The 22,035-nt window shown below is 29.7% G+C and overlaps 2 protein-coding genes across 4 annotated transcripts in view; one reads left to right on the forward strand and one right to left on the reverse strand.

Annotated features, from left to right (window-relative positions):
* Nucleotides 1-494: 494 nt before the first annotated feature.
* LOC111632000 (L-seryl-tRNA(Sec) kinase-like) lies at nucleotides 495-6,905 on the reverse strand. 3 transcript variants are annotated; one of them, XM_023376364.1, is made up of 6 exons: nucleotides 6,597-6,905; nucleotides 2,906-3,152; nucleotides 1,126-1,327; nucleotides 974-1,049; nucleotides 806-899; nucleotides 495-743 (listed from the first exon to the last, which is right to left on the reverse strand). In XM_023376364.1, the coding sequence occupies exons 1-6, from the start codon at nucleotides 6,798-6,800 to the stop codon at nucleotides 541-543; spliced, it is 1,026 nt and encodes a 341-aa protein (XP_023232132.1). In that variant the 5' UTR covers nucleotides 6,801-6,905; the 3' UTR covers nucleotides 495-540. The 3 variants fall into 3 exon arrangements, with proteins under 3 accessions (XP_023232132.1, XP_023232136.1, XP_023232125.1); XM_023376368.1 differs by having other exon boundaries at nucleotides 495-731; nucleotides 974-1,061; XM_023376357.1 differs by having other exon boundaries at nucleotides 974-1,061.
* A 366-nt stretch (nucleotides 6,906-7,271) lies between these two features.
* LOC111632023 (eukaryotic peptide chain release factor subunit 1-like) overlaps nucleotides 7,272-22,035 on the forward strand; it is a 45,871-nt gene continuing 31,107 nt past the window's right edge. Inside the window, exons 1-2 of the mRNA XM_023376379.1 lie at nucleotides 7,272-7,672; nucleotides 18,094-18,269. Coding sequence (XP_023232147.1) covers nucleotides 7,575-7,672; nucleotides 18,094-18,269 — 274 coding nt within the window. The 5' untranslated portion in view covers nucleotides 7,272-7,574. The remainder of the gene's footprint in view (nucleotides 7,673-18,093; nucleotides 18,270-22,035) is intronic.

Consider the following 22,035-nt stretch of genomic DNA (forward strand, 5'->3'; position numbering starts at 1 on the left):
GCATTTTGTTCTTCACCTAACATAAAAATATAGCTTTAAATATTTAATGACTTATATTTAAATCATCTTACCTTATAAAAAACTTAGTCAAATAAAACAATTACAGAAATATTAAAATAAATCACTTCGTTAATCACAAAATTGGACGAATATTAAAAGCGAAAACTAAACACGTGCACACCCTGCTCTATGTAAACAGAGAGGTCAGGACTCGTGCTGACGTCACTAACTTGCCATTCCTGGCTAACATTGTAGAATAGGGATCTGGCTATCCTTGTAGTATATAGTCCTTGGGGCGATACTACGTAACGGTTTTATTGAAGGGGCGACGATTCATTAGAGGTTGAGAAACACTGGTATAGATGAAGTAGAAAAATAAATACAGTATATAGAACCATAGAATTCTGTGTCATCTATAGATTTCTAGAGACAACTTTTGCAAAATTTTAAAAAATTACTCTTTTGTATGATTAATTAATTTCTTTAAAAAGACATACAAATTGTAAAAATATTTTAATGTAACAAAAATACACACAACATTTATTCAATAAATGAATCTAAAATTGATTCTAAAGTATTTCTTAACTTGACAATAACATCAAATCCTCTTCCTTCCTCGATAGCTAATAGTATGTCTTTATTCATACTTATTTCTCCCAGTTTTAGTTTTTCTATTATTTTTGGACGAGCTCTGGCAACGCATGTCGAAAACGTTTTTAACGATTCTCTATCTGTATTAGAAACTAAAAATATTTCTAATTTAAATATAAATATTGCTACTACCATATATAGAAATAATAATTACCACGTTCTCTCTGAATTTTTTCACTAATTAATCTTCTCAGTATTAAATCGATTTGATGAACGGCATTCGTCGAGCATATTTTTTGAGAGTTCACCTACGTCAATAGTCACTTTTAACATTATTCGTTAACGATAATTTTTCCATCGCAAAATGTTCGTTAAATCTTACCTTCATCGAGTCGTCGACGACGGCTGGAGTCTCGGGATTCGTCAGAGCCTTATCGAAAACGTCCAAAACCTTGTCCCTGTTTGAATACCTATAATTTTCACTTCGTTTGCAATTAAAAATATGATAAGGTCAATTTTGCAAATTATACTTACACATGATGATCACTCGGTCCATTTTCTACATTAATTATAATGGAGTTCTTCTCCCATTTGTTGATATTTACGTTTGGAATTTCTATTTTCTCGGCCATTAAAAGAATGGCGTCATCGCTAACTCTTTCTTTCCTTTGTAGATTTTGAGACAGAGCAGTTTCTTTCGAACAATCCAAATAAATCTGGCAAAATCCCATTTGTACTATTAAGTAAAAATTAAAGTATTATTACTTTAGTTCAAAATTTTTATTTGCATATTAATAATGTTAAAGAATTAAATTTAAATACAAATTAAATTCATAAAATATTTAAATTTCTAGCATCTAAATATCTAACAGAAGAATTTGATTTGGGAATGTTTTCGAATATTTTATTTAGTTTTACCAAAGACGAATTTAACAAAATATTACTCATGAAGACCACACTTTTCCAAAATAAATATACAAAAACTTTGTGCACATTTGTTTCTTCTACAAAGATGGAAAGACCTGGTGAAAATTTAATAAAGTCTTTGGAAATTAAACAAAGAAATAATATATAATAAAAATAATTAGAGATTTATTAGAAATTGGATATGTTGCATGCAGTTTTTGTTTAATATTGAAAAACATTTATATTAGCATGTATAGCTTGTTCTATTAAAAAAATGACCAAAATATTTCTTCCTAGAAAATGCAATTTTATCTCTCAAAATTTAATTTACTTTAGAAAGTGACTAGATATTTTTTGGATGTCTTGAGTGTTTTTGTAAAGTATTCATTTTACAATATGTGACATGTTGAATTGAACAATTGTAAATACTATATTATAAAAAAAAAATGTGATTTGTGAAATCCTAGAAGTGATGAAAAAAAAAACAGAATATTTACATAGTTGAAATGTAGGTTCTTTAAATATAATTATCACCAGTGATTAATGTTATAAATTTTTAATAACTACATTTTCACATGTATATCTACCAGAATACAAATGTACATTATAGTAATTCTTTCAATGGATCAATCTGATATGTAAATGAAATCTTGTTTAATGTAGAAAGCATAAATATTTGATCAGTGTGAAGACAAACTGCTATTGTATTGCAATTGATGATAATCCCACATATTGATATAAATTATTTCTCTTCAATAGCCATTCTGTAACTTTGGATGAGCTGTTCAAACTACAGACTCATCCAAAGGTATATTTCGTCTTTCAATCATACTTCATTGGAATGTGTATAATCTGCTTTCATCTATGAGTAAATTGCAATGTTCTATATTGTATTAAAGCATCATTTCTTTACTGTTGGAAAGCAAACTTATTCATTCAACCCCTCAAGAAATTTTTTTATTTTAATGGGATGATCTTCATCTCTGATGGATACGATAATCACACATCTAAAAATTGCATTGTATCTACATTTGAGGTCGACAAACTCAGTCGCCTTGACATTACTTGGCATATTACTTGGCAGATATATTTATGCAGTTTTGGTCAAATCACTGCAACTAATTATTAAAAAATAAAGCCAAAAATTTCTTTTGACTAAATTTAATACCATTGATGAATTATTTTTAATATTTTTCAAACATCCCCTAGTTAATGCAATTTTCATATGCAATTAAGTAAATTTTATACTTGATTTAATGAAAATTTATCATTTTAAATCCAAACATGATTTTCTTCTTAATCTACTTGAATTTTTAAAAGATTTTTAATAAAAAACAAAAAAAACTGAGTACGAGTAAATTAATATAAATTAATTACTAAGAATAAAAATATTTTAATTTATACTAACATTTTCTAGCTAGTTGGTACCATTCATACCTCATACTTTGATAATAAAAATTATCTTCAATTAAGAACACATTACAGTTATATGTTGTTGATTTTCTATTCATTTGAATTAACTTTTCCAAGTAATTCTTTACATTGTCAGTAAGGGAGGTACAAGATGATTTTAAACCAAGAATATGATAAAAAAAACATTCAACAGCACAAAATATATCTTTTCTACATTTCTTCCAAGCACCAGATTCATTGATCTGAAAAATATAAAAAAACAGATGTATTACAATAACATATTTGTTAATATTTATTCCATAGAAGAATACTGATTAAAATAAACTTAAATAACTTAAAGATGATATTATCAAACTGTGACAAGTGTAATTGTTAATATTCAGGACAAAGTATTTTAACATATATAACATAAAATATTTTTCAAAATCTTCAAGATATTGTTTATAATAATAGCTTGATTATTATATGAATATTGGTATATTCAATATATTAATGATTTGAGAAGTTCAACAATTGAGTATTAGATTATGATAATATTTTATATTCTGTATTGGTATCTAGCATTTTATATCATAATCAGTATGTCTTTTGATCCGACTTTTCACTTGTATAAGTGTTAAAGAAAATTAACATGCTTCAGAATTGGCACATTTTGTCAAGCTTAGGAGAAACCTCTTCTCTAGATTGTACATAAAACCAAAGTTAATATTCTCCAGATTCTCCATTAGCAAACTATGCAAGAGGAGATTATGTGATTATGTGTTTTGGCCACACACCCCAACTCAATCTAAATGATAATAATAATAATAATAATGTGAGATAATTGATATAATATGAATACTAGATTGAGATAATCTAGCTTTAATGGAGTTTAAAAGAAATATTAAACATAGGAACTATGTAAAGACAATGTTAAGTCTTGAGATTGAAAAGTCAGAGGAAGAACTATCTCCTATGTAGATCAAAAACATTTGTATTTTATCTGCATTAAACTATGCTGGAATCTCATTTATAAAATTCAAAGGTTTGCATTTTTTACTTTATTTCAGTCTAAGTGTTTGAACTCAAGACTTATAGATTATTGAGATTTATTTTGTTCTCATATGCATATTATATTGTTTTATAAAATGTTTAAACTTATTTGAAAATCATTGTTTTTTGAACATAACAAATCACACAACTATATGATTGGTGTGGTTAAGAGCTCATACAGACCCAGAGAGGTAGTGTGGGTCCCGTTTGATATTTTTCTTTTTTTTTGAATGAAATACATAGAATGTTTCTTTATTAATAAAAAGCAGCCTTAAAGATTTTATTTTCTCTTAGTAAAAATGATTTTTGTAGCGATAGGAACCACTACAGACCACTAAAGTTTTCTCTAGACTGGGAGAAAAATTCCCAGCCCTCTCTCAATGGCCCGAATACAACAACAACACAACACACAATCAAAATTTTCTACACAACTTATAAATTTCTTTCATATTTGATATCATTAATTTATATATAGGTATAGGTATATATATACGTAAACACTAACAAATATTCAAGAATGCTTCATAATTCTTTTCTCTCCTATTTGTTAGCATCCAGAATCCAGTTAAACTTCTTTAGTTCTAAGCTCCACGGGGTAAGAAGAATCTTCGAGTTACGGACAATTCAACTTAGAGAACAATAGAGTAAAAACTTCCAATTTTGAATAGATTTGTATTTTTATCTCTCTTGCATTATATAAAGAATCTTTGATAGTTATTTTTATTTTTTTTTTAACAGCCCTTGTAACACTGTTGGCATAATGTTCAATATAACTAATAGAATCAAACAGTTTTGTAGGTACTGTACATCTTGTTGAAATAAAGTAAGAGGACCTCTCTCTTTGGACTGGAACAATGTTTGAAAATGGGTGTTTGAGAGTATAAACAACTAACTGTGAAAATTTCACAGGAAATCCAATAATTAGGATCACTTTGGATAGAATAAATGTTAAAATTTGAGTTGGGGAAGTTGAAAGTAACAGAATCAATGTCAAGGATCACAAAAAACTTCAACTCAGTGAAAATTTGAGTTAAGAAATTCAAGTCGACATTAAATTCCTTGCTATTCTGTCAAGACCTACCAAGTGTTTCATTTTCTTCAACAGGAAATATTCAAGTTAGAGAAGTTTTACCTTATTTTGAAGTTTTCCAATATAATGTGATAATTTGTTTCCAAAACATTACATATATTTAACGGCGTAATAAATCGAGTACAAGCCTAAATCCTAGAAAACGGACCCAGATAAATAATTTATTTTGGTTTCAATTTCTGTTTTAGAATGAATATATATACTGTAGTCTAAAAATTTGCATATTCTAATTTTTTTTATAAACATTCTAATTTAACCATTAATTAATGGCAAATATCACTGTTATCATTTTAGTATTGGCCAGTTTGTTTTGAGAACAGTAATATTTAAAAGTAAAAACTTTTTCTTACGCATGCCAATTTAAATATTTTTGGTAAATTCTCAAAATTAAAACAAATTATCATAAAAGACATACAAATTTCAATTTAGATAATGTTTCATTTCTTCTCGATCACCAATGTGTGACAGGAGACTCAAGACAAAATACGTTGGCATCTGCCGTCTGCAGATGATATCATGGTTATTGAACAGCAAATTTCATCAAAAGTCAGAAAAGTTAAGGAAAAGATCGAAAGGAAGAGGCTTAAAGATTAGTAGAAAGAAACAGAAAAATGGATTTAGGAGAAGGTGCTTCTGAGAACAAAGTCTATGTGAAAGTTGAAGAAGCAAGAGCGAAAACTTCAGATATTTGGGGTCAGTACTCTGGTAAGCCAAAGAGATTAATGTAGACATAACAAAGTTGGTCACGGCCAGCCGGACTAAACAGAGAGATCAGCAGAGTACTTTGTGACAGAAAAATGCCTAAAAGATTAAAGGGAAAATTTTATAAAAACGATCATTAGGCCTGCAACAGTGTACGGTTCGGTGCCAGGCACCAAATGCTGAAAACGGCATATACGGACAGCACGCCTTGCAGAAATGTGGATGCTGAGACAGACAATCAGCATCACAAGGAAAGAAGAGGCGCGGAACAGTTACATCGGGGGAAGCTCGGGCACAACAGAGATGGAAGAAAAAAAAATCAAGGGGGGAGTCGACAGAGGCAGTTCAGGCACGAGTGGCGCCAATGGAGTCCCGGGAGGGTCAACGGATGGGGCAAGGAGAGGAAAACCCTGCACAAGACCCTAGGAACCCGGCTGAGTCTGCAGAGGGTAAGTAAATGCCCTCCAAGCACCTACAGTACAGAAAGGAGAAAAAAACCTTTAATTTTCAAAGATGGAGTAATAATTGATAAGTTTCTATTTTTTTGGTATGTTTCCATCAGCATTTTATAATTTCACAAAAGCAGAAAATTTGTACTCTAAAATTAATTTCAAAAAGACCTCAGAATTACATGGAAAAAGTTTTAAGTGATCTTAAATAAGCCAAAAAATGATTAAAACGTTTTAAATTTCTATAGTCGGCAACGGAGATAAAATCAAAAGAAATCGACGGCAGACAATGTAATTTTTCATAAAATCGTGGCAGGCTTTAGAAGCATTATACACAAGTGATTGGCCCGACAGTTACTCGGATCTGCAAATAAAAATTTGAATAAACCACAAATGTAATTTGAATCTTATACCAGTTCCTTCTGGACGGAAAGGGAGACCAATCGGTCGAAATTAATCCAAAATAAGTTAACGTAAGGTAGAAAATCGGTGCTAAGTTCGACGTGGTTCTTTTTCTCAGACCGTTTATCGTCGAGACGTCGAAAGACGTTTTCTATCAAGAACGTCTTGCCGCTTCCGGGAAGGCCACACACCAAAGCCACGGCACTCCGACACATAACTTAAATGTCGTCGACGTGACGCAATACTTCAGCGTCGGAGGGCGTGACGAATTTTTATTTTTTTAAAAACGTCGAACTTTCCGAGTTATTCAATTTTTAAAATAAACGCGTATTTTTTATTAACGAACTTAAAAATCTTTTTTGTTTATTTATAAAACATTTCGTATAACGTTAAACGTTAAATCACTTAGACTTTCTGGATACAAATAAATAAAAATACGTGTTATTTCTGTTAAATTAATTAATTAATAATAATCGACGTCATAGAAATATTAATATAGCCATTAAAATGATTTTCGAAACGAACGAATAAATTATTGTTTTAAGTAATGTTTATATAGAAAACTAAAAACCGTACCGATATTTTAATTTTTTAAATTTATTACATAATATAATTAATATTAATAATCAAAGACTTTTGGAAACCGTTTAATTATATTAACTTTGCATGTGAACGAACGATGACGTTACGTTCGTTCACATGGTTCTCCGCGGGCGACTCGGTGGGATTTTACATCGAGCACGTTTTTTGTTTTTGTGTTTTTCTATGGATTGGAGATATTTTAAATTGTTAACGTAGACTTATTTCGCACGAGGATTACGGGAGCGACGTTCATTTTAATTTAAGTCGTCCCGATCGCTTAATTGGCCTTTCTTTTTTCTTTACTCGGGTCGAGTCGATTAAGCCTAAGTCGTATTAAAGGTGCCAACGTGGTCGCTCTCGCTCGTTTACGTCGATTTCGTTTCGAAGAATAATTCGGTTCTATCGTCATGTCGTCGGGATACAATTTAGAAGAATCGAACGCCGACAGAAATGTGGAAATCTGGAAAATTAAAAAGTTAATCAAAAGTCTAGAAGCTGCCAGAGGGTAATTTTTATAATAATTTACTTAAAATGATTAAATATTAAAGTAATACTGTAACTATAAAAAATCACGGTTAACTTTTACCTACGTGCAAAATCACTATAGCTTTAATTTATCATATCTCGTTTATATTTGGTTAATTAAAGTAATTGTATAAAATATGCTCGGTTTGTAATTATTCATAATTCGCATTAACGTTACGTAAGAGGGGAAAAAAATTTTAGTATAAAGTTTTTCCTTTTGGATAAAAGTTTAATGAAATTATGTCTGAAACAATCGAAACTTTTGAAACTAGTTTCCATTGTGTGGTTACCAAAGAGATGTTACCGACTCTATTTAAAATATTTTTCTACTTTAATGCATTTAGAAACATATTATTGAAAATCTGAAAATGTCTGAACATTTAAGTTACGAACGTCGAAAAATAGGTAGTGTTAAGTCTCAGATCTGGACTGTCAGGATCCCTTTGGAGCGATGGATCGTGGAATGAATCGTGGACCCGCGGAAATGAAGAAGTCTGGTAATCACGTGCTTTGTGTGCGACCCTTTGCCGGAATCAAGTTGCCCACTCGACTATTCTCAAGACTGCTCACATGGGCTTGCATCAAATGTATGCGGAACATAGAGAATGGGTGGCATGCTTGTATGTGGTAAAAACTGGCCTTTGGAGATGAATGTTGTACATAGGGTCATGCATACAGGTGTTCCTTTGACGCTTTTGCTGGCGTGTGAAGAATCTATGATTCTGAATGGTGGGAAACAACTTGTTTGGAGTTTGCTGTTAACAAGAAATGCACTTTTTGAACTGTAATTAGGTGAATGGCATTTGTAGTTGATTTTTTATATCTGTTTTGGACTTTGATATTTTTATTATGATGTGAAGTAACATAAAAGGCAAAATTTGTATAGGAAAGTAAAGTTTATTCTGTACTTGTCGTGAGGGAAAAAGCATTTTTTTATTTGACCTTTGTTTAAGTTATAAAAAAAATAATTTGATTACGGTGGTCGGCATATGAGTTTTTCTTCGTGTAGAGTCTCAGGGACATGGTGACCGTGAAACGATGGGTATTTTGTAGATAATGTGCACCCAGAATGCAGGGCCCTCATTGTCTTCTAAAGACCTGGTGGTGTCTTGCTGTGTGATCTACTACTGGAAGAGGAGATGTACAATAATTTTTTCCATTGCCCTGTTATTCTTGCATATAATTGAGAATGGAGTCTTCTTAAGAAGCTTCTGAGAAGACAGATTATGCACGAATTTGGCTTACGTGGTTGACTACTGGAAGCGGTTGTCTCTTTTTGCTTAATGTGTCGGGCAGTGTGTGAATTTTGTTTCATTCTCTCTTGCTAAATGGCAGCATAAATGGGATATGCTGAAAACAGCTTTGTGACTGATCTGTTGTTTGCCGATGACAGCGCTCTATTTGCCAACACTGACATTGAGGTCACCAATGCTCTCTCTGACATCACTCGTATCGCCCAGTCATATGGTCTAAAAATCAATGCAGATAAAACCAAAGTTCTGGTCACAGATGGATCGCAAGCCAACGTTCACCTAAATGGAGTCTTAATTGAACAAGTGCAAGAATTCAAATATTTAGGATCATTAGTCTAAGAGATGAAAGTGTCATCTATCTCTGATGTCAATACAGTAGAACCTTGATTATCTGCCCTAATTGGGGAGTGGGGTTGGTCGGATAACCGAAAAGTATGAAAAAATCCATTATTAGTGTAGTATATTATTATATCCCATGTAATTAGTATATTAGTATATCGCTATTAACCTATTTTGCGTTGAATTTTCATCGATGTTAAGCCTAACAAAAATTTTTTAAAATAATAATCGTTGCTATTGTAGCGCCACATCACTAGCAGACATTTGAAATTTGCCGACTAGGACGGTCGGTTGATCGGGGGGCGGATAATCGAGGTTCTACTGTAGCTGTATCAGTTAAACAATCTTGGCATTCGCCTCACTAAAATGGTGTTTATGGCAGAAAACTATAGCATTGCACTTAAAACTAAAATTCTCCATATTTTGGACGTTAATCTTACTGATTCTTCTCTATTGATCTGAAATGTGGACTTTACTCTTGAACCAGATCTGAAAAAACTTGAGGTTTTCCAAATGCAATGTCAGCAACAGATCTGGGGTGTTACCATTTGCAATCGCCTATAAAATGAAATTGTTCGGCCCTACTGCAACAATCAGCAACAGTTGAAGAGACCATCCAACTGAAAAGATTGAGATGGTTTGGTCATGTCTGTAGAACAGATGCCAGCCAGATACCATATAAGATGCTCTGGCAGAAATATCCTGTGGACTAGAAAGTGTGGAGAGAAGCACCTAAAAAGACATGGTCCAACCAAATCAAGAAGGATTTTCAAAATCTGCGACTAAGCCTCAATGATGCCAAAGCTATAGCCTTAGACTGAAAAGCATGGAAGGCCATTATTAGTGCTGTCCAAATTCTTGCAGCACCTACAGCTGTGTATGAGCTCCAGAGGGAAACCCATCCCACTGCTAGCTAAAGGATGAATGATGATGATGAAATGGCAGCACAGCTTTTCTGATAATGACTGTTGTTCAATCAGAATTTTAATTCATTTATATTACAATAAGTTAATTAATGATGTTTGCATGGAACTGCATTCTCGATCCTTTTTGTCTTGTTTAAAAAGTTAATATTGCACATTGAAGCATATCTCTCAGAATAGCAAAGATTTTGCACTCGATATGTGATTCGTGTTCTTCTGAAGTTTTTGGGTTCATTTGATATGCTCAATATTTTTACAAAAGAAGCCTGGTAAATATATAGATAGGTCCGTGGAGAACATGCAAATCGGTTCCTTTCTGTGGTACTTTTTGTGTTACAAATATTGTTGAATTTAAAGGAAAACATATAAGATACATGTCCTCAAATACCAATTCAAATAATATCTGAGTAAAATTTGTATATGTTGTTGTTTAGTTGTAATATAACTTAGTAGGTAGGTTAGCACTGCCATATTTCTACAACTGGGTTAAAAAGCTAAAAAAATGAAGATTGCTATTATTCTCCAATTTCCGTTCCACTGTCCCATTTGAAAAGTAAAATTGAAAGATTTTTAGTTAATAACTAAACATCTGGTTAAATTTATTGATTTGATTTAAAAATTATAGTTTTTATATTAACTATGAATATTTACAAATTTTAATTTAGAATTTTAAATATTTAAGGTAAACCACATCTTTTTATGGAGAAGGATATATGACATATGCCTGTGTTGAAATCTGGTACTGTTGTTATGAAACACTGACATCAAAAAATAAAAATGAAGGACACATTGTTCAGTAAAGGATAAGGACAGTTTAAAATATGGGATTGTCCTTTGAATTCAAGGACATGTTGATCCTAGTTTTGGGCCACTGTCTGTAGTGATTAGAAATTTTATTCTGTTCAATTATCCAGCTTGAAGAAATTTTTTAAAAATAAAATTAAGGCCATATAAAAAGGTTTCTTTGTTCTATCTATAGTAGAGTAAGTGAATATATCTGGAACATATATCTGTCAGGAGTGTGTGTCAATCTTCAGTTGATAAATAGGTTCTAAAAGAAAATTTACTTTTTGTTGTGAAGAGATTTTCTTGTATCTTTGGATTATCATTAATCTTGTACTAGTAATTATGTTATTTCTTTTGCATATAAGATATTAAAAATCCTTGCTTTCTGGAAAGGAAATTTACTTTCACTTACTATTTTTCAAGCATGTTGCAGAGTCATCAGAATATACTGTTACAGTTTAGTTATTTCAAAGTTGATGTGAATGAACTAAAAAATGTTAATTTATTATTTTAGAAAGCTTTTTTTTTGTAATTTATATTAAAAGAATAATGGTGATAATTGATTTATCTCATTCTTAACAACATATTTAAGAGAAAAATTAAAATTATTCTTTTCAAAAAATTATTAGTGTTTATTTTTTATAACTTGATTCAGGTTTAAAATACTAAAAATTATATTAATTCATTATCTGTTAAATTATTTTTATTTTAAATTATTTAATCTAATTATTAAAGTTATCATAAAATGATGACATATCTAATTATAATATCAAATTATTTTAATAACTAAATAAATTAGTAGCCAATAAGAAATCCAATATAGTTTAGATTTAGTAGTAAATAAATGTAAAATAAGTATTAAGTAGAGTTTGATTCTATGTTTCAATATTTCCTTATCAAAAATTCTTAATTTTGTTTACATAGAAACTTATTTTTTTGTGTGATTAGAAAATATTGAATAAATCATGAAGTAAAATATACTTACATTTTAATTAAAATTTATTTTTATCTTCTAATTCTAATTTATTAAGGGAAAAAAATTTAAGATGGAATTCTTTGTTGTTTGCATTTAATTTTAATAAAAAGCTGTTACAGGCAAATAAAAACAAGTATGATTATTTACAGATGACTGTCTATTTCTTGTCAGCACCTATTTTTTAATGCTTTTGTTATTAAAGGTGCTAACAAGAAATAGAAGTGAAATATTCTCTTGAATTTGTTTTGTTAACACTTAAGAAGAGGTACTTTCTCTCTTGAAGCTGACATAATTCAAAGTACAGTCGTTTGCTTTTGAAAGAAAATCTCCACAGAGGGTTTGCCTGTTTTTTTATACTGAAAATTGAATCTTCTATAAAAAGAGTATTTCTTTATAAATTTAAATTTATAGTAAATAAAAATGGTTCAACATTAAGATGTTTTGTATAAAACAATTTATTAATTCTTAAGCATTTTTCTTTATACTTTGCTAAATTTTAAATATATTTTATCAAATAACCCATATATAATTAATATTAAAGTAAAGATTAAAAAATAAAAAAAAAATATCTAACTGTTCACATTGCTAACTTATTTAAATAATAAAGACTTAAACATTTCAAAACATCTAATATTCTTTTCTTAGAAATTTATTACTGTAGCATTATATTGTTATTTTTTGTGTATATTTTTCTTTTAATACTTTTGTTCTTTCTTATTTAAAGGTCATCTTGAGAAAATTTTTTGATGTTCTGTAATGTATTTATTATTTTATATTGTAAACTAGTCGATACATTTAAAAACTATTTATTGTGTTAAAAAGATTCTTCAACAAGAGACATTCTGAAGATAGTTCAATTGCAATGATATTCTGAAACACTTAAATTTTTATACTGGTATATAAAAATTTTATAAGAGACAATCATAACAAAAGATTTTTAGGTTCTTTTGTTATTTCCAGGTGTTCTTAGATATTAACATAAAATAAAAAATAGTAATAATTTAAAATTGATACAGAAAAAATTTGTATGCTTTTAAGCACTTTAGGTTTCTTCTAAACTTTGAATTGTTTTCTGATCATTTCTGAGGATGTTTAGACCTTACTGAAATGTTTACAGTTTATACTTTAGAAAAATAACATTACTTATAATCCAAATGAAATTATCAATTAAAGACTGTTTATTGAAGACTTAATTCTGCTTGTACAAGATAAAAAAAAAATGACAAAACAGTAAAAGTGTAGAAATTGTTTCGATAAGTTCATCTGTTCAAGTTTCCTTATTATTACATGTAAAAAATTTAAAAGACTAATGCAGAAAAGATGAAATGTGAAAGTTTTCTTATTTAAGATATAGATTACAGAAGATATTTAAAATTTTAATTCTAGGAAGTAAAACAGTATAAGTGATATCAGAAAAACTATAATTTTAATTTTTAAACAAAAATTTATGGATTTGAAGTTAAATGTATAGAAATTTTGACTTTCTGCTGTAAACAATTTAAAAAATAATATATTTTAACAAATGTTGAATTATTTTGATCAGAATATATGATACAAAAGAATTGATAAAAGTTCTAGTTTTGTACTATTTGATTCTAGTATGTAGTTTTATATAGGGGTTGGCTAAGTTCATGTGACTTTTTTTTATTGTGTAAGTGAAAGACAATTTATTCAATAATGTGCTGTTTGACGTCTTCCTCTGAAACAAAATGCTGTTTATTTAAAGATTTTTGAAGTGACCAAAACACGTGGTAATCAGAGGGGTAATATCTGATGAGTATGGAGAATGTGACAAGACCTTGTGTTTGCAAAGATGAGTGAGGTCCAATGTCATGATGTCTTCTATCTTTCCAGTTTATCAATTCTAGATGCTTCTTGTGAATAGCTGCATTCAATTCATCCAGTTGGTCATAATATGCATCCAAATTGATTGTTCTGTTCTTCAGAAGTAGCTTGGAGAACACAAAACCCTTTCTACCAAATTGAGAGCATGATGATGTTGAAGCCCTGTCTTTGAAGTAGTTTGTAGTGGTTTACCACAGAGTTCTCATGATCATTTGCATTCGACATTGTATATGATCCATTTTTCATTGCTTGTTACCATGTGCTTCAGAAAAGGATCTTTTTCTTTGCATTTTCTTAGTGAATCACTGATGGAAATGCATTCTTGGAAATTTGTTTCATACAGTTGATGCAGATGGTTTTCCACACTCAATTTCAATATTTGGAGAATGCCTGCAATCTCATGTTATACAGTGTGGATTGGTATCAATCTCCCAAGCATGTTGTGTCTTGGACAAAACTAAATCTTGTAACAACTTCTGACACACATTCTTTGACACATCTTGCCACACATTGCATATATATTCTTACAAGTTCACACTGCATTTTTGCCTTTTAAAATAAAAAAGCATAATGTGCCAAAAATGCTCTTTCTGTTTATCTATCTTTTAATTGATAATCAAACACACAAAACACAACCAATCTTTACACTTTAAAAAAAAAAATGAATTTTGAAATGTCAATTTCAAACAGTTACAAGTTTTCAGAATTTGAACTGAAGTTTGTTGCTTTTCCTAACATCTGCTACCATCTATCAACAAAACCACATGGAGTTATTGGCCAAGCCTATATCATTTGGAAAAAGAAAATTAGTCTTCTTTAGAGCTTTTATTTTTAAGTCATATTTCATTAATTCCAGCTCAACTGTATCAAAACTCTTTAAAATTGAAATGGCTTACTGAAATAATATTTTTTTATTAGTAACAGGAAGACCAGTACTTTTTTCTTCAAGTTAAAGTAATTTAACTTCTTAATTTTGCATTAAATTTTATATAAAATTTTTTACTTGTAAGTAAAAATTTCATTTTCATGAAATGAAATAAAAAGTCAAAAATCAATCAGTCTTATTAATTAAATTTTAACTTTAGAAATATTTTTAAACTTCACTTCATTGTTACATATATAAATAAATTAAATAATGAAAATCAATTTAATCATTTAAGAGTACAACTTCACTTTATCCAACATCGGAAATATCAGTTACTAGCAGACCCCGCCACGCGTTGTTGTGGCTCAAAATGTATCTCTTATAAATTTATAACACTTCCCCCGTGGGGGGGAATTTTTTGAAAAATTTCTTCTTAGTATACATTCTCTTGACGTACCCTATTAAAACACAATCAAAAATGCAAAAACCCGCATCTAAAATAGTATAAATAGAAGCAGAGTTCTTTACGGTAAGCCTTAATCCCATTCATCTCCCGGGGGGATTTCGACATGTATATTATATAAAAACACGTGCGTATTTGAATGCAGCGTTGTGTCAAAATTTCAAAGGAATTGGTAGGAACAAACGAATATTACATTTTTATTTATTGTGTACTGGCACAATGAAGTGACGTTTTTCTCAACACTGGGCTAGTTGAATCTTTTATTTAGTTAGAACGTTTTTCCCATACATCAACGTTTCGGGCATCAGCCCCTCTTCAGCTAACTAAATATATANCAATTTTTATTTATATAAATAGAAGATGATCCGCTTTAGTTCATTTTCACAGAAAAGCATAATGCTTCACAGAAAAGCAAACTTAGGGCATAGTACTCGTAGCGCCGTCTGTTGGACGTAAAAGCCTTAACCCTAGATGATATAATTTAATTTATATGAATGTTTAACGGAATAATATACAGCCTATGTCCACCCTGAAGTTCCATTCTAAATATTGGTGAAAGAATTTTTGAAATCGGATGAGTAGTTTTGGAGATTACTTGCTGCAAACAAACTTACATACAAACATCACCTCTTTATAATATTAGTATAGATTTACCGCGAAGCCTGTTAGAATTAACGGAAATTTGTCACCGCCTGAAGAAGAACCATTGAAGGTTCGAAAATGTTTGTGAAATTTTATTTTTTCATTTTTTGAAGTCAATTGCACACCAGTAACAGGCTTCGAGGTATGTAATTAAGAGTACAAAACAAAACTTTTAAAATAAAACAATATCTGATAGCACAAAATTTTAAATTTTTTTTATTTGAAATTAAAGTTTGAAAAGTATTTTTGTAAAATATAAAAAAGTTAACAGAATTTGTAATTATTTATTTTACATATCTATTTTAATGTGGTAAATCAATTTCTTTAATATTTAAATTTGTAAATAAGTTCTTATCAGCAAGAAAATTAATAAGTTAAGCCATTAGGATATGAGATTATTATTTCTTGAAAAATGTAGAAATGTAGTTAATCTCTTGTCAATAAAAGTCATTAATTAATATCTCAAATGTTTACTTGATTAATAAAGTAGAACCATAGAATGGTTAAAAGCAGATTAATTTCAGATTCATCTATCAAGAAGCTTGAATATTTGCTCAAGAGTGATTTTATCTTTTAGAGAAAAATAAAGTATTGGGAAGATCTGGACAAAATTATTTCATATCGTTATAGATAGTAACAATGGTTATCTTGCTTTAATAACAAGATGTTATGACAGCTCATACCAGAGAATTCCCTTTTTTTAAATTCCTGTTATTAAGTGTAAATCTTAATGAGAATGGAATTTATGCAAGAAAATTTTTTATATTCTTTTCATTCTCTTAATTTTACAAAAAAAATAAAAATAAAAAGCTCCTTTAAGCAACCGTAGAGGAAAATATTGAAATTTGCTTCAAGCTTTTGCTTCTTTTTTCTACAGATGAATCTAGATTTGATTTACAGATTAATTCTGAATATGTTTTCATTTGGAAAGAACAAGGAATCAAATTTGTTCTGTAGTGTTTGGAAAGGAAGCACATTTACTGACAGCAGAATATTAGTCTAGATCAGAAGTTGGGAACCTTTCTCACCTCACAGGCCACAATTCACAATTTTGAGGCTCATCTGAAGAAAAGAACTGAACCAGGGAGGTTCAAGAACCTCCCTGGTTCAGTTCTTTTCTTCCAGATAGTTCTAAATTTATTAAATAAATTATTAAAATTATAATTATTAATTTAGTTAAAAGATGGCATCTAATGTCTATCTCTAGTAGCAAATTACTTTGTATTAATTATTTAAAATTAGCAGAATTATAGCCTGATTATTTAGGTGATTGTTTGGTAATGTTTTTGTTTGTATCATCTGAAAGAATTTTATGATATCTCAGCAAAAGCAGGCCTTTGTTCTAACATTATTGATATTACTAAATTAAAATTTGTTGAAAAATTAGCATTTTTGAACAAATAGGGAGAAATGTATAATTAACCCCTTGACTTTTTGCCACCAAAATTTAATAGCATCATATATAAAGTTACCATGCCAAATTTTGTTTCTTAATCTTTATCCCATCCAGAGATATTAAACTAAGTGATGGGCATATTGTACACACACACACACACACACACACACACGGAATGTTTTTGCTTAGGAGGTCTCAAAATGTGAAGATTTGCAAAACTGAAGGTCAGATTTGATGCAATTCCAATACTTTTCCTTGCTATGTATACATAACAGCTGGCCAGCAAAATAAAAAGGAGTGCAGAAAGAAAGAAAGAAATTAAATTACAGTAGAGCATCGATTATCCAAAAGTCAATCATCCGAAACATCAATCATCTGAAAGAATTCCAGTCGGCAAATTTAAATTTTCGCCAGTGCTGTGGCACTGCAATCTTTGGCTATGTGTTGGGCTATTCAAATATTTTACGTTTTTGATACTAAATTAACTTCTGAAGTATAATTTTTTTATTGTTTTTATATTTTTCAATATATTTATTTTGTTTGTACAAAATAAAAAAATAATTTTTAACGATACAATAGTCTTCGTTAGGCTTAACATTGACAAAAATTCAATGTGAAGTGACACACAATGGAGAAAAATGTCAAGATGAGATAAATTAATTCATTTTATCGTACATAATCGGTTATTCGAAACACTGATCTTCCGAACAACCCCAGTCCCCAATTGATTCGGATAATTGACACTCTACTGTACTTAAAAGTTAATTATTTTTAATATTGAGCAGGATACTGAATTGCTGATCATACAACTGTGATTTATTATTAAGTTATTAATAAACTTTGTATAATAAATAATTTATTTAACATTTTTAAGTAAATTCTATCATTGATGCAAATTTTTAAATATTTATAGGAATGGCACAAGCATGATTTCCCTCATTATTCCTCCTAAAGATCAAATATCAAGAGTATCGAAAATGCTTGCGGATGAATTCGGTACAGCTTCAAATATAAAAAGTAGAGTAAATAGATTATCTGTATTAGGAGCTATAACGTCTGTCCAGCATAGGTTGAAATTATATACTAAAGGTTAGTTTAAAACTTTTTATTAACTAATTTGTTGCTATTTATGTACTTTTTCAGTTTAAATAATTTGAACTTTATACTGAATGATTAATTTTGATAATTATTATAATTTATAATGATTTTTTATATCTTCCTTTATAGACAGTCATAGTATAGAAAAAGTAAGAAAACTGTAATTTTGATATCTTAATATATTAAAGAAATTTGACAAATTCAGTCATTTTTTTAGCAATTATGAATCTTTTTCTTCAACAAGTACAAAAACCTATATAATATGTTGTGAAAAACAATGTACAATACCATTTTTTTATTTTTCACTCTTTACTCAATACAATAGCAATATTTCAGAACATTTCATATAAAATTATTTAAAAAAGACACTCAATACACAAACTAAACACATTAATTCAATGTTTAATTTCTATAATTTCCACTTAACTGGGTTAATTGGTTTATTAACAATCCTCTAATTCAGTTTATACTTTATACAATATTGAATGCATAAATTAGTATTATTTCAGTAATATATATTCAAGAAACAAAATTATAAAATTTTAAAGTTGAATAAAATTATAAAAAGATATGGGCAAATAAAAAGAATCCATCAATCAGAAACTCTGCTTAACAATGTTTTTTTATTTGCTGTTTAAAGCTCATTCTTGCTTTATCACACTTTGAAAATATACAAATTTATTAAAGGATGAAAAAAAACATACTGTATAAAAGACGTTTTTACATATAAAAATTTTGTAAATTCTCTGACGTAAATTATATTTTGTATATTATTTCTGTTTTTGTAATCAGTTAAGCTAAAAAGATGTTAGAATTTGCTGTTTTTCCTTATTTCAGTTTTATCAGATAATCAAATTCTTATTTTAATAGCTGCATGTTCATGGTTCAAGCATGGCCAACGAACTGGCCATGTGGAGTTTTCTGGGTTTTCTTTACATTACTAACATCTAAATAGGGTAAGCTTTCCATGAGTCTTCCTGGGATGCATCCCTCTCGGAAGATCGCTCATGTGTTGCATTGTCATAACTAAGTACAGGTAACCCCTGTATAACACGGCATTTCTATAGCGTGGATTCACTCTAACACAGTTCGAGAATTGGGAACATCCCCGTATAACATGGTGCTTTTATAGCACAGATTCACTAACACAGTTTGAGAATTGGGTAAAACCCTTGTACAACATGAAATGTAATAAATTTTTACATACTTAAGTACTAATAGTTCACAAAAATTATTATTTTCGTGAAGTATCAGTACTCAAGTATGTAAATTTTCTTTTCCACCATCTGTCAATACACGTAATCCTTCTAGAAACTTGTTTCAGTGTTGCCAGATCTTGACGTTTTTGATTTTGTATTGCCAGATGTTTCCCCTTATTCCATACTTGCTTTATTGCTAGCACCATATAAGGAAATTTATAAAGATCTTTTAACTAAAAGCAAGCAATCTAAAATAACATATTTTTTGCAAAAGGTAGAGCATGGATCTGAAGATAATGCAGAAAAATGCTCAGAGGATAAGGGTATCTTGCCAAAAAGAAAATACCCTCGGTTAATAGTGCTTAGTGATGACAAAGAAAACATTCTAATTTATATTAATACTAGCAGATAAGCCCGGCGTTGCTTGGGCAAAAAGTAACGATAGCGAAGATTAAGATTATTACATTACAGCTAATCTTACTTGTTTTTACAGAATGCAAGAATTAGGTTTCTCTGTTTCCAGACTAATTAGAAAATTTTTAGATGGGTCTAAAATAATGTTTGATTTTCTGCAAAAATGCAAAAAACCTCATCTGTGCCTGTAAATCTTGCACATTGCTTTCTCTTCACACTTCCATTCTTAACACTTCCATTGTTGAAGCCTTAATCCTGTACCTTTCCCCGCAGGGGGGGGAATTTCGAAAAATCCCTTCTTAATGTACATTCTCATGACATACCCTGTGTACCAAATTTCAAGTTTCAACTCCTAACCGTGCTGAAATGCTCATTTACATGCACGCCACCTATCGTAGGATAAATGTACTATACCAGAAACCTTCACGGGAGTGTATTAAACAACTTCCCAAAGTTTCATGACAATGGATAAATGAACAACTTCCCAAAGTTTCATGACAAGCGGATAAATGGTGTAGTAATGCATGAAGGATAGACAGACAGCAGACATACATTCGTTTTTATATATATAGATGTATCACTGAAGAAAATTTCAATAAAGATATTTATCTTAATTATGAAAATATAATAGCATGTTTTTTTAATTTTTGGAACCTAACCCCCCTTTTCGTACTAGTTCTTTGTTTTGTATAACACAGATTCGCATAACACGGCAATTTCTTAGAACATAACTTCCGTGTTATATGGGGGTTACCTGTAAACCAAACTAATTCTAATGAACTTATCTTGGCTGAGAATTATTTTATTTTCTGAATTATTTGTAGTTTTTCACATTGTGATTTATAAACAAAGTTGCAGCCTGGCATTGTGACATGGTCACAATGTTCTCAATTTTTGTCTCAATGTTCTCAATTTTTTAGTGGTGGTCTTGCCCCTGTACATCAGACTTTTCCTGTTACATTTTGAATCAAAGGGTGCGTTTACTTTTGAGTTAATAGTGCTACTTCTGAACACTAGAAGTGATGTCATTAGCATGTGTATTCATGCTTACGTCCAGTTTGAAAGTAAACGCGAATGCTAACAAGAAATATGGCGGTTTCCTGCAAATAATATTGTCAAAGCTGTTATTTTAAATGTTATGTTACAGATAGAACTACTTGATTCCAAATCAGACGAGGATGATTTTATTGTGGATATAATTGTAGAAAAAAGAAAAGTAAGGTCAAATAAAAAAGATAGAAACTTTTATTGTTGAAGACTCTACCTTTTTATAAGCCAATTGATTTTAAACAACCTTAAGAGAATGTTTTGAAATTCTCCCCTAAAAAATAAGCCCAATTATAGACACAGAAAAATTACTTCTTCTGGAAGACGACCTGTGTCTCCTCAAAAGCAGCTTTTATGCTACCTATGGACATTGGCAAATCAAGAATCATTCAGGTTTGTTTATACAAAGTAATATATGAAATTAGATGCAGTATATAAGAGAATAGTAGATTATACATACTTATAATACATATTTAAAGCAATTGTTTTACCCAGTGAATGGATGTGGCATTGTTCTTTTGTGGTGTAACTAAACTGAGTTCAAAATTAACAAATAATTGATATTAAATACAAAACATTTTTTTTTCTCTTTCTTTCTTTTCTCTAAGGGTATTGACAATTATTTTAATGTTTAGACAGACTGCATGGAATATTTTAAATAAAGTTGTTAATTCTTTCTTACAAGTTAGTGTTAAATGAAAATGAAAAATGATCTCTTGGCCATCACAGAGCAGGATGATGTAAGAATAATAGAATTTTTTCCATTCCAGGAAAACCAGATTTATATTCAATCTGGTTTTCTTGGAATTAAAAGCTCTATTGATGAAAAGCATATGGCTATTAAGACAGCAACTGAAGAAGCAGCAACTTATTTCAATAGAAATAAGTATTACTCTGTCATCATATAAGTTTAGTTTGTAATGAAAAAATGTTATTTCAATGGTACAATTTCTTGAGAAGTCATTTCCCATATGTAAGTGAAAATTCATTCAAGTATACAACTTATATAATTTTGGATTATTATTAATGCTGTTCATTTCTTTATGATTTATTTATTGCTCTGAACATAATATTTCTGAAGATTCCAAACGCGTATA

This window comes from Centruroides sculpturatus, unplaced genomic scaffold (genome assembly GCF_000671375.1).
Source record: "Centruroides sculpturatus isolate CEXI.00-Female unplaced genomic scaffold, Cexi_2.0 scaffold72, whole genome shotgun sequence".
In the NCBI taxonomy this organism is placed as follows: Eukaryota; Metazoa; Arthropoda; class Arachnida; order Scorpiones; family Buthidae; genus Centruroides; species Centruroides sculpturatus.